Source organism: Scyliorhinus canicula, chromosome 6 (genome assembly GCF_902713615.1).
Source record: "Scyliorhinus canicula chromosome 6, sScyCan1.1, whole genome shotgun sequence".
NCBI lineage: Eukaryota > Metazoa > Chordata > Chondrichthyes > Carcharhiniformes > Scyliorhinidae > Scyliorhinus > Scyliorhinus canicula.
This window is the reverse complement of record NC_052151.1, coordinates 14270744-14283525: the sequence shown is the minus strand read 5'-3', so window position 1 is coordinate 14283525 and position 12782 is coordinate 14270744. Positions and strand designations below refer to the sequence as shown.

General features: G+C 58.7%; 1 protein-coding gene across 1 annotated transcript in view; it reads left to right on the top strand.

Moving 5' to 3' along the window:
- The window catches only part of LOC119966928 (zinc transporter ZIP9-like), a 29708-nt gene extending 17789 nt beyond the window's left edge, over window positions 1-11919 (top strand). Inside the window, exons 4-5 of the mRNA XM_038798886.1 lie at window positions 2945-3013; window positions 11810-11919. Of these exons, the coding sequence (XP_038654814.1) occupies window positions 2945-3013; window positions 11810-11919 (179 nt within the window). The remainder of the gene's footprint in view (window positions 1-2944; window positions 3014-11809) is intronic.
- The last annotated feature ends 863 nt before the right edge of the window (window positions 11920-12782 follow it).

Here is a 12782-nt window from a genome sequence, read left to right as displayed (position 1 = left end):
GGAGATGAAGAAGGGTCACTCATGCAGCCCCTCACTCGCCCATGTTGTCCATACGGAGATGAAGAAGGGTCACTCATGCAGCCCCTCACTCGCCCATGTTGTCCATTGCTGTCCAAAGAGTTTGGGGCAACTTCGTGTTTTGCAGTAAAATAAAATCAAGATTCTTGTGTTTATATAGGGCGCGATTCAGCGAACTCAAGTTAATGTCCGTTGGACGGCGTTTTAACTTCAGCTTGCTTCTCGCATTCTCGCAGATCGGGGCACTGTTTTGTCCGCAGCCCTGAACTCCTCCCCCCCCCCCCCCCCCCCACTTTGTTGGACCCCCCCTCACTCGCCCAACATTGGGGAGGGCCCCTGGAACCCCCCCCCCCCTCTACCTGGCAAAGCCCCACCCCTCCCCAGGCATGACCCCTGGTAGTGCCAACCTGCCATCTAGGCACCCTGGCATAGCCAGTCTGGCATTGTGGCAAAGCCACTGCCCCCCCCCCCTCCCAGGCACCCAACCACCCCGGCAATGCCATGGTGCCACCCTGCCCTGTCCCCGACCATCCCGGGTCTGCAATGGCCTGGGGAGACCCACCCAGGTGCCGTCACGACTGGTCCAGTTTGTGTGGACCAGTATTAAAGGTCATCCTGGCTCAGTCTCCCAGGCACTGGGAGCTCGGACCTGGATCCCGCCCAGCGAGTTGCACCAGGCGGAGCGAGTTGGGTGATTCGTGAGGATTCACGCGGAGCCTGTATCGCTCATTACACCCAGATCCCCGGCGGTCGTGACAGAGCTGCTGAATCACAACCATAAAGTTTCCACAACCTATTTCTGGCCAGTGAAGTATTTTGAGGTGTTGTCCCTGTTGTAATGAAGGAAACACAGAGAAGCAAACTGCCACAGTCAGTAATGTGACCATGATCAGATACTCTTTGTTTTTGTATTGTTGATTGAGGGAAGAATATTGGACACCAGCGATAACTCGCCTCCTGTTCTATGAAATAGTTCCATGGATTCTTTCACATCCACTTCGATTACAGTCTCTTCTAAAGGACGAGGCACTTCCTGCAGAGCAGCACCCAATCTCTAGTGGGACAAAACAAGGGAATAATATTGGGAAGGATGGCTATCCCAATATGGAATAATGGAACCTTATAGCTCGGAGGAAACCGTTCAGCACTTTGAGCCTGTACTGGATCATGGAAAAGGCTCTGGATTCAGATCCACTTCCCTTTCGTTATCACTGGCATATCTTCACGTTCATGTATTTGTCAAATTCCCTTTGGAAAGTTATTGCCGAATCTGCTTCCACCACTCTTTCAGACAGTGCCTACCAGATCATAAGAACTTGCTGTGTATAACAGAATAATAGAATTGTTACAGTATAGAAGGAGTCCATTCGGCCCATCAGGTCGGTGTCAGCTCTCTGCTCGAGCAGTTTACCTCACCCCACCCCTCGCTCTTTCCCTGTGGGCCCACTTGCTTTCAGGCAGTACATTCCAGATCCCAACAACTCATGTTAACAAACTCTACCTCCAAAAAGTGTCAAAATAATTCTCGTCGTCCCTCTGGCTCTTTTGTCAATTATCTTGCAGCTGTGTCCTCTGCTTTGTTTCCACTTCTGGTCGCATGTTATATGACCAAGATTGGCAATGTGTTGTATTCTTTGTCCTTTCTTCCAGAATGACCCAATGTAGTTGACAATATACCAATCAAAAGATTGAAACAAAACTAATTTATTATTACACGACTAATTAAATGAAGTTCGAACACTCTACTGAGCTACAGATAATTAAATGATATTGAATCTGCCTTGCAGTGCTCAATATTATATCTAGTCACTAACTACACTATGATCTAACCTCGTGCTATCTCTATCGACTCTAAGCTTCTTGTGTTTTCACCAATGCTTCTCCTTAGGCTATTCCCAGAATTCTCTGAGGCTGTCTTAAATACAGAGCAGTAGTAACGGCCTCTAGTGTTTGATTTACACAGAGATGTTATTATTAATCCCTTCATTAACCTGACTATATACATATCATTACATCCGCTAGTTACCAATCCTCCTGGCAATGGAATCTGTTTTTCCTTATTTGCTGTGCGTATCAAAACTTTACATCATTTTGAGCACCTTCATTAATTCTCCTCTTAAACTTCTGAGCTCTGACAACCATGCCGGCTTCTCGAGGAATCATCGAAGGGCAGCACGGTAGCATTGTGGATAGCACAATGGCTTCACAGCTCCAGGGTCCCAGGTTCGATTCCGGCCTGGGTCACTGTCTGTGCGGAGTCTGCACGTCCTCCCCGTGTGTGCGTCGGTTTCCTCCGGGTGCTCCGGTTTCCTCCCACAGTCCAAAGATGTGCAGGTTAGGTGGATTGGCCATGCTAAATTGCCCTTAGTGTCCAAAATTGCCCTTAGTGTTGGGTGGGGTTACTGAGTTATGGGGATAGGGGGAGGTGTTGACCTCGGGTAGGATGCTCTTTCCAGGAGCTGGTGCAGACTCGATGGGCCGAATGGCCTCCTTCTGCACTGTAAATTCTATGTTTAAGGCACAGGAAGAGGCCACTCGACCCACCGTGTCTGCTCCGGCTGAGAAACAGGTCACCAGGCCTCATCCCATTTTCCCAGCATTTGGTCCGAGGTTATGGAATTGTGTCGATCCAGACCCCTTTAGAATGGGTTGAGGGTTCCTGCCTCTCCTGCCTTTCAGCAGCGAGTTACAGTCACTTTAAATCAATGCCCCTAGTGACGGACTCCTCTGCCAAAGTAAACAGGCCCTTCCCATCTACTCTGTCATATTAAAGCTGGAGATAACTGATCTTAATGAAGTCATTACTAAAATCACCCAAGGTACTAATAATAGTTATACTCCAAATTATAGGACTGAAAATAGGTCATTACGTGGTGAGATATATATTTATGCATTATTAACATCAGGCTTAATGTTTCCATTACAGAACCAAGGACAGGCCCAGGTGCTGGGTCCAGCATTACTGCTACACTCGGCCTAGTTATTCATGCTGCAGGTATTGATCCTGATTCCTCCCACTCAATAGGCCATGGGTTCAGATAATGGCCGATCGAGTTTGGGGATTAACTTAAAGCAGAATATGTTTCAGATGGTGAAGGATCTTCTGTCATGTTTGGAGTAAAATTTTTAGGGCAGGGGGAGCTCGGTGGGGGGAGGGGGAGCTCGGTGTGGGGAGGGGGTGTGGGGAGGGGGAGCGGTATGGGGAGGGGGGCTCGGTGGGGGGAGGGGGAGCTCGATGTGAGGAGGGGGAGCTCGGTGTGGGGAGGGGGTGTGAGGAGGGGGAGTGGAATGGGGAGGGGGAGCTCGGTGTGGGGAGGGGGAGCTCGGCGTGTGGAGGGGGAGCTCGGTGTGGGGAGGGTGAGCTCAGTGTGGGGAGGGGGAGCTCGGTGTGGGGAGGAGGTGTGGGGAGGGCGAGCTCGGCGTGGGGAGGGGGAGCTCGGTGTGGGGAGGGGGAGCTCGGTGTGGGGAGGGGGAGCTCGGTGTAGGGAGGGGGGGGCTCGGTGTGGGGAGGGGGGGCTCGGTGTGGGGAAGGGGAGCTCGGTGTGGGGAAGGGGAGCTCGGTGTGGGGAGGGGGGGCTCGGTGTGGGGAGGGGGGGCTCGGTTTGGGGAAGGGGAGCTCGGTGTGGGGAGGGGAGCTCGGTGTGGGGAGGGGGAGCTCGGTGTGGGGAGGGAGAGCTCGGTGTGGGGAGGGGGGGCTCGGTGTGGGGAAGGGGAGCTCGGTGTGGGGAAGGGGATCTCGGTGTGGGGAGGGGGAGCTCGGAGTGGGGAAGGGGAGCTCGGCGTGGGGAGGGGGAGCTCGGCGTCGGGAGGGGAGCTCGGTGTGGGGAGGGGGAACTCGGTGTGGGGAGGGGGGCTCAGTGTGGGAAAGGGGAGCTCGGTGTGGGGAGGGGGAGCTCGGTCTGGGGAGGGGAGCTCGGTGTGGGGAGGGAGGGCTCGGTGTGGGGAGGGGGAGCTCGGTGTGGGGAGGGGGTGTGGGGAGGGGAGCTCGGTGTGGGGAGGGGGAGCTCGGTGTGGGGAAGGGGAGCTCGGCGTGGGGAGGGGGAGCTCGGTGTGGGGAGGGGGAGCTCGGTGTGGGGAGGGGGTGTGGGGAGGGGAGCTCGGTGTGGGAGGGAGGGCTCGGTGTGGGGAGGGGAGCTCGGTGTGGGGTGGGGGTGCTCGGTGTGGGGATGGGGAGCTCGGTGTGGGGAGGGGAAGCTCGGTGTGGGGGGGGGAGCTCGGTGTGGGGAGGGGGAGCTCGGTGTGGGGAGGGGGGGCTCGGTGTGGGGAGGGGGTGTGGGGTGGAGGTGCTCGGTGTGGGGAGGGGGTGTGGGGCGGGGAGCTCGGTGTGGGGAGGGGGACCTCGGTGTGGGGAGGGGGAGCCCGGTGTGGGGAGGGGGAGGTCGGTGTGGGGAAGGGGAGTCGGTGTGGGGAAGGGGAGCTCGGTGTGGGGAGGGGGAGCTCGGTGTGGGGAGAGGGAGCTCGGTGTGGGGAGGGGGAGCTCGGTGTGGGGAGGGGGAGCTCGGTGTGGGGAGGGGGAGCTCGGTGTGGGGAGGGGAGCTCTGTGTGGGAAGGGGGTCTCGGTGTGGGGAGGGGGTCTTGGTGTGGGGAGGGGAGCTCGGTGTGGGGAGGAGGGGCTCGGTGTGGGGAGGGGGAGCTCGGTCTGGGGAGGGGGAGCTCGGTGTGGGGAGGGGGAGTTCGGTGTGGGGAGGGGGAGCTCGGTGTGGGGAGGGGGAGCTCAGTGTGGGGAGGGGGTCTCGGTGTGGAGAGGGGGAGCTCGGTGTGGGGAGGGGGAGCTCGGTGTGGGGAGGGGGAGTTCGGTGTGGGGAGGGGGTCTCGGTGTGGGGAGGGGGAGTTCGGTGTGGGGAGGGGGAGTTCGGTGTGGGGAGCCGGCACCCGGTGTGGGGAGGAGGGGCTCGGTGTGGGGAGAGGGAGTTCGGTGTGGGGAGCCAGCACTCAGTGTGCGGAGGGGGTCTTGGTGTGGGGAGGGGGAGCTCGGTGTGGGGAGGGGGAGCTCGGTGTGGGGAGGGGGAGCTCGGTGTGGGGAGGGGGAGCTCGGTGTGGGGAGGAGGGGCTCGGTGTGGGGAGGGGGTGTGGGGAAGGGGAGCTCGGTGTGTGGAGGGGGGGCTCGGTGTGGGGAGGGGGAGCTCGGTCTGGGGAGGTCGAGCTCGGTGTGGGGAGGGGGAGTTCGGTGTGGGGAGGGGGAGCTCGGTGTGGGGAGGGGGAGCTCGGTATGGGGAAGGGGGAGCTCGGTGTGGGGAGGGGGAGCTCGGTGTGGGGAGGGGGAGCTCGGTTTGGGGAAGGGGAGCTCGGCGTGGGGAGGGGGAGCTCGGCGTGGGGAGGGGGAGCTCGGTGTGGGGAGGAGGGGCTCGGTGTGGGGAGGGGGAGCTCGGTGTGGGGAGGGGGAGCTCGGTGGGGAGGGGGAGCTCGGTGTGGGGAGGGGGAGCTCGGTGTGGGGAGGGGGGCTCGGTGTGGGGAGGGGGAGCTCGGTGTGGGGAGGGGGGGCTCGGTGTGGGGAGGGGGAGCTCGGTGTGGGGAGGGGGAGGGGGGAGCGGTATGGGGAGGGGGGCTCGGTGGGGGGAGGGGGAGCTCGATGTGGGGAGGGGGAGCTCGGTGTGGGGAGGGGGTGTGAGGAGGGGCAGCGGTATGGGGAGGGGGCTCGGTGGGGGAGGGGGAGCTCGATGTGGGGAGGGGAGGCTTGTGCGGAGGGGGAGCGGTGTGGGGAGGGGGAGCTCGGTGTGGGGAGGGGGTGTGGGGAGGGGGAGCGGTATGGGGAGGGGGGCTCGGTGGGGGGAGGGGGAGCTCGTGGGGAGGGGAGCGGTGTGGGGAGGGGGAGCGGTGTGGGGAGGGGGAACTCGGTATGGGGAGGGGGTGTGAGGAGGGGGAGCGGTATGGGGAGGGGGGCTCGGTGGGGGGAGGGGGAGCTCGATGTGGGGAGGGGGAGCGGTGTGGGGAGGGGGCACTTAGTTTGGGGAGAGGGTGTGGGGAGGGGGAGCTCGGTGTGGGGAGGGAGGGCTCGGTGTGGGAAGGGGGAGCTCGGTGTGGGGAGGGGGACTCGGTGTGGGGAGGAGGGGCTCGGTGTGGGGAGGGAGGGCTCGGTGAGGGGAGGGGGGAGCTCAGTGTGGGGGAGGGGGAGCTCGTGTGGGGAGGGGAGCTCGGTGTGGGGAGGGGGAGCTCGCTGTGGGAGGGGAGCTCGTGCGTGGGGAGGGGGGGAGCTCGGTGTGTGATGGTGTCTCGTGTGGGGAGTGGGGAGCTCGGTGTGGGGAGGGGGGGCTGGTGTTGGGGGGGTAAGCTCGGTGTGGGGAGGGGAGCGCGGTGTAAGGGGAGGTGTCTCGGTGTGGGGAGGGGGAGCTCGTGTGGGGGAGTGGGAGCCTCGGTTGGGGGAGGGGGGGCTGTTGTTGGGGAAGGGAGCTCGGGTGGGGAGGGGGAGCTCCGGTGTGAGGAGGGGGAGCTCGGTGTGGGGAGGGGGAGCTCGGTGTGGGGAGGGGGAGCTCGGGGTTGGGGAGGAGGTGCTCGGTGTGGTGTAGGGAGGAGTTCGGTGTGGGGAGGGGGAGTTCGGTGTGGGGAGGGGGAGTTCGGTGTGGGGAGGAGGAGTTCGGTGTGGGGAGGGGGAGATCGGTGTGGGGGAGGGGGCGGTGTGGGGAGGAGGAGTTCGGTGTGGGGGAGGGGGGGGAGTTCGGTGTGGGGAGGGGGAGCTCGGTGTGGGGAGCCAGCACTCGGTGTGGGGAGGGGGGGGGCTCGGTGTTGGGAGGGGGAGCGGTGTGGGGAGGAGGGGCTCGGTGTGGGGAGGGGGAGCTCGGTGTGGGGAGGGGGGAGTTCGGTGTGGGGGGGGGGGGCTCGTGGGGGGGGGGGGGGCTCGGTGTGGGGAGGGGGGGCTCGGTGTGGGGAGGGGGAGTTCGGTGTGGGGAAGGGGAGCTCGGTGTGGGGAGGGGAGCTCGGTGTGGGGAGGGGGAGCTCGGTGTGGGGAGGGGGAGCTCGGTGTGGGGAGGGGAGCTCGGTGGGGAGGAGGGGAGGGGGCGTGTGGGGAGGAGGAGTTCGGTGTGGGGAGGGGGAGTTCGGTGTGGGGAGGGGGAGTTCGGTGTGGGGAGGGAGGAGGAGTTCGGGTGGGGAGGGGGAGTCGGTGTGGGGAGGGGGAGCTCGGTGTGGGGAGGGGAGTTCGGTGTGGGGAGGGGGGGCTCGGTGTGGGGAGGGGGGGCTCGGTGTGGGGAGGGGGGGCTCGGTGTGGGGAGGGGGAGTTCGGTGTGGGGAGTGGGGGCTCGGTGTGGGGAGGGGGAGCGGTGTGGGGAGGAGGGGCTCGGTGTGGGGAGGGGGAGCTCAGTGGGGAGGGAGAGCTCGGTGTGGGGAGGGGGAGCTCGGTGTGGGGAGGGGGAGCTCGGGTGTGGGGAGGGGGAGTTCGGTGTGGGGAGGGGGGTGTGGGGAGGGGAGCTGGTGTGGGGAGGGGGAGCTCGGTGGGGAGGGGGAGCTCGGTGTGGGGAGGGGGAGCTCGGTGTGGGGAGGGGGAGCTCGGTGTGGGGAGTGGGAGCCGGTGTGGGGAGGGGAGCTCGGGTAATGTGGGGGAGTGGGAGCCGGTGTGGGGAGGGAGAGCTCGGTGTGGGGAGGGGGTGCTCGGTGTGGGGAGGGGGCTCGGTGTGGGGAGGGGGGGCTCGGTCTGGGGAGGGGGAGCTCGGTGTGGGGAGGGGGAGCTCGGTGTGGAGAGGGGGAGCTCGGTGTGGGGAGGGGGAGCTCGGTGTGGGGAGGGGGAGCTCGGTGTGGGGAGGGGGAGCTCGGTGTGGGGAGGGGGAGCTTGGTGTGGGGAGGGGGAGCTCGGTGTGGGGAGGGGGAGCTCGGTGTGGGGGAGGAGCAGTTGGACTTTCTATCTGCGGAACCTGTCATCTCCCCAACCACACTGGCCGACACCAGGCCCAGTTACACTGTGTGTGGCTGAATCTCCCTCTCTATGTTGGGTACAGGCCCAGTTACACTGTGTGTGGCTGAATCTCCCTCTCCATGATGGGTACAGGCCCAGTTCCACTGTGTGTGGCTGAATCTCCCTCTCTATGTTGGGTACAGGCCCAGTTACACTCTGTGTGGCTGAATCTCCCTCTCTATGTTGGGTACAGGCCCAGTTACACTGTGTGTGGCTGAATCTCCCTCTCCATGTTGGGTACAGGCCCAGTTACACTGTGTGTGGCTGAATCTCCCTCTCCATGATGGGTACAGGCCCAGTTACACTGTGTGTGGCTGAATCTCCCTCTCCATGTTGGGTACAGGCCCAGTTCCACTGTGTGTGGCTGAATCTCCCTCTCCATGTTGGGTACAGGCCCAGTTACACTGTGTGTGGCTGAATCTCCCTCTCTATGTTGGGTACAGGCCCAGTTCCACTGTGTGGCTGAATCTCCCTCTCTATGTTGGGTACAGGCCCAGTTACACTGTGTGTGGCTGAATCTCCCTCTCTATGTTGGGTACAGGCCCAGTTACACTGTGTGTGGCTGAATCTCCCTCTCTATGTTGGGTACAGGCCCAGTTACACTGTGTGTGGCTGAATCTCCCTCTCCATGATGGGTACAGGCCCAGTTACACTGTGTGTGGCTGAATCTCCCTCTCTATGTTGGGTACAGGCCCAGTTCCACTGTGTGTGGCTGAATCTCCCTCTCTATGTTGGGTACAGGCCCAGTTACACTGTGTGTGGCTGAATCTCCCTCTCCATGATGGGTACAGGCCCAGTTACACTGTGTGTGGCTGAATCTCCCTCTCTATGTTGGGTACAGGCCCAGTTACACTCTGTGTGGCTGAATCTCCCTCTCTATGATGGGTACAGGCCCAGTTCCACTGTGTGTGGCTGAATCTCCCTCTCCATGATGGGTACAGGCCCAGTTACACTGTGTGTGGCTGAATCTCCCTCTCTATGTTGGGTACAGGCCCAGTTACACTGTGTGTGGCTGAATCTCCCTCTCTATGTTGGGTACAGGCCCAGTTACACTGTGTGTGGCTGAATCTCCCTCTCCATGTTGGGTACAGGCCCAGTTACACTGTGTGTGGCTGAATCTCCCTCTCTATGTTGGGTACAGGCCCAGTTCCACTGTGTGTGGCTGAATCTCCCTCTCTATGTTGGGTACAGGCCCAGTTACACTCTGTGTGGCTGAATCTCCCTCTCCATGTTGGGTACAGGCCCAGTTACACTGTGTGTGGCTGAATCTCCCTCTCCATGTTGGGTACAGGCCCAGTTCCACTGTGTGTGGCTGAATCTCCCTCTCTATGTTGGGTACAGGCCCAGTTCCCACTGTGTGTGGCTGAATCTCCCTCTCTATGTTGGGTACAGGCCCAGTTACACTGTGTGTGGCTGAATCTCCCTCTCCATGATTGGGTACAGGCCCAGTTACACTGTGTGTGGCTGAATCTCCCTCTCCATGATGGGTACAGGCCCAGTTCCACTGTGTGTGGCTGAATCTCCCTCTCCATGATGGGTACAGGCCCAGTTCCACTGTGTGTGGCTGAATCTCCCTCTCCATGATGGGTACAGGCCCAGTTACACTGTGTGTGGCTGAATCTCCCTCTCCATGTTGGGTACAGGCCCAGTTACACTGTGTGTGGCTGAATCTCCCTCTCTATGATGGGTACAGGCCCAGTTACACTGTGTGTGGCTGAATCTCCCTCTCCATGATGGGTACAGGCCCAGTTACACTGTGTGTGGCTGAATCTCCCTCTCCATGATGGGTACAGGCCCAGTTACACTGTGTGTGGCTGAATCTCCCTCTCTATGTTGGGTACAGGCCCAGTTCCACTCTGTGTGGCTGAATCTCCCTCTCTATGTTGGGTACAGGCCCAGTTACACTGTGTGTGGCTGAATCTCCCTCTCTATGTTGGGTACAGGCCCAGTTACACTGTGTGTGGCTGAATCTCCCTCTCTATGTTGGGTACAGGCCCAGTTCCACTGTGTGTGGCTGAATCTCCCTCTCTATGTTGGGTACAGGCCCAGTTACACTGTGTGTGGCTGAATCTCCCTCTCCATGATGGGTACAGGCCCAGTTCCACTGTGTGTGGCTGAATCTCCCTCTCTATGTTGGGTACAGGCCCAGTTACACTGTGTGTGGCTGAATCTCCCTCTCCATGTTGGGTACAGGCCCAGTTACACTGTGTGTGGCTGAATCTCCCTCTCTATGATTGGGTACAGGCCCAGTTACACTGTGTGTGGCTGAATCTCCCTCTCTATGTTGGGTACAGGCCCAGTTACACTGTGTGTGGCTGAATCTCCCTCTCTATGATGGGTACAGGCCCAGTTACACTGTGTGTGGCTGAATCTCCCTCTCTATGATGGGTACAGGCCCAGTTACACTGTGTGTGGCTGAATCTCCCTCTCCATGATGGGTACAGGCCCAGTTACACTGTGTGTGGCTGAATCTCCCTCTCTATGTTGGGTACAGGCCCAGTTCCACTCTGTGTGGCTGAATCTCCCTCTCTATGTTGGGTACAGGCCCAGTTACACTGTGTGTGGCTGAATCTCCCTCTCTATGTTGGGTACAGGCCCAGTTACACTGTGTGTGGCTGAATCTCCCTCTCTATGTTGGGTACAGGCCCAGTTACACTGTGTGTGGCTGAATCTCCCTCTCTATGTTGGGTACAGGCCCAGTTACACTGTGTGTGGCTGAATCTCCCTCTCTATGTTGGGTACAGGCCCAGTTCCACTGTGTGTGGCTGAATCTCCCTCTCTATGTTGGGTACAGGCCCAGTTACACTGTGTGTGGCTGAATCTCCCTCTCTATGATTGGGTACAGGCCCAGTTACACTCTGTGTGGCTGAATCTCCCTCTCCATGTTGGGTACAGGCCCAGTTACACTGTGTGTGGCTGAATCTCCCTCTCCATGATGGGTACAGGCCCAGTTACACTGTGTGTGGCTGAATCTCCCTCTCTATGTTGGGTACAGGCCCAGTTACACTGTGTGTGGCTGAATCTCCCTCTCCATGTTGGGTACAGGCCCAGTTACACTGTGTGTGGCTGAATCTCCCTCTCTATGTTGGGTACAGGCCCAGTTCCACTGTGTGTGGCTGAATCTCCCTCTCCTATGTTGGGTACAGGCCCAGTTACACTGTGTGTGGCTGAATCTCCCTCTCTATGTTGGGTACAGGCCCAGTTACACTGTGTGTGGCTGAATCTCCCTCTCTATGTTGGGTACAGGCCCAGTTACACTGTGTGTGGCTGAATCTCCCTCTCCATGTTGGGAACTTGCCCTTTCCGAGTTTTCCAAGCAGTTGAAGGTTGGCCGCCACCTTCTCACTGTAACTGGGTTTGAGTAATAAATGCAATCACCTCGGAACAGAAATAGGCCATTGAGCCTCTCGAGCCTGTTCTGTCCCTCAGTTAGGTCAATCTCAACCCTCTCATCTCTTGATATTTTTCACTGACTCAATCTGAATGGCTTTATGTGAGAGAGAGGTCCACATTTCAACTACCCTGTGAGTGAAGACCTGCTTCCTGATATCATCCCTGTACAGATCTTCTCCTTTAATGATTATGGTCCTTGTTTTGGATACCTCTCTAACCTCTCTCTCAGACCATCTTAAACACCTCAATTCAATCAACCCTCCACTTTCTAAATGTGAGTAAACACAAACTATGTTTATCCGCCCTGCTCTCACAATCTTTCAGGTATGTCGCACTCTGGTGAATGTGCTGCATCCTATGCAAGGCCCATACATTGTTCCTCAGGTAGTGTGCCCAGATTGAAAGCAGTATTACAGATAGTGGTCAAACCAGGACTGCAATGTCACCTCCATGCATGAAAGGGAATATCCTCTGTAAGATGGCATCGTTACTAACCTGTTTTATTCCCTCTTGCAGCGGACGGTGTGGCTCTGGGTACTGCAGCAGCATCCTCTCAGATCTCTCTCCAAGTCATTGTGTTCTTAGCCGTTATCCTTCACAAGGTGATCAGACAAGCTAAACTTTGACCTTTAGTGTTGTTGAGCTCCAGGCTGTGTGGGCGAGGAACACCGGAGAAGATGGTGGACCTTCTCCTTGAACTAAAGGGTTAAGACACCATAGTCCCAGGTGACCACAGGTTGCTTTTCCCTTTGAAGGGGAGGGCTGACTGGTGGGGATTTAACCTGAGGGTCACCACACCTCAGGCGAGGGGCAAGGTTGAGAACATAGAACATACAGTGCAGAAGGAAGCCATTCAGCCCATGAATAACCTCATCTGGTACAGGAATTGAACCCGAGCTGCTGGCCTTGCTCTGCATCACAAACCAGCTGTCTAGCCCACTGAGCTAAACCAGCCCTCTCCTTGAACTACCGCAGTCCTAATAGGGGCAGCATGATAGCACAGTGGTTAGCACTGTGGCTTCACAGCGCCAGGGTCCCAGGTTCGATTCCGGCTTGGGTCACTGTCTGTGCGGAGTCTGCATGTTCTCCCCGTGTCTGCATGGGTTTCCTCCGGGTGCTCCGGTTTCCTCCCACAGTCCAAAGATGTGCAGGTTAGGTGGATTGGCCATGCTAAATTGCACTTAGTGACCAAAAAGGTTAGGAGGGGTTATTGGGTTACGGGGATAGGGTGGAAGTGAGGGCTGAAGTGGGTCGGTCCAGATACGATGGGCTGAATGGCTTCCTTCTGCACTGTATGTTCTAATGTCCTGACCAATATTTGCCACATAACCACCATTGTTAATACAGATAACATTTATCTCATTGTTAAGTTTTTGATGTGGTGAGAACCAGTCAATCATAGGAAGAGTGTTTATAAACATCAAAGCAGGATAATGGAGATGCATTCAAGCATGAAGGGAAAGATCAATGAACAATCCGTCAAGCAGTT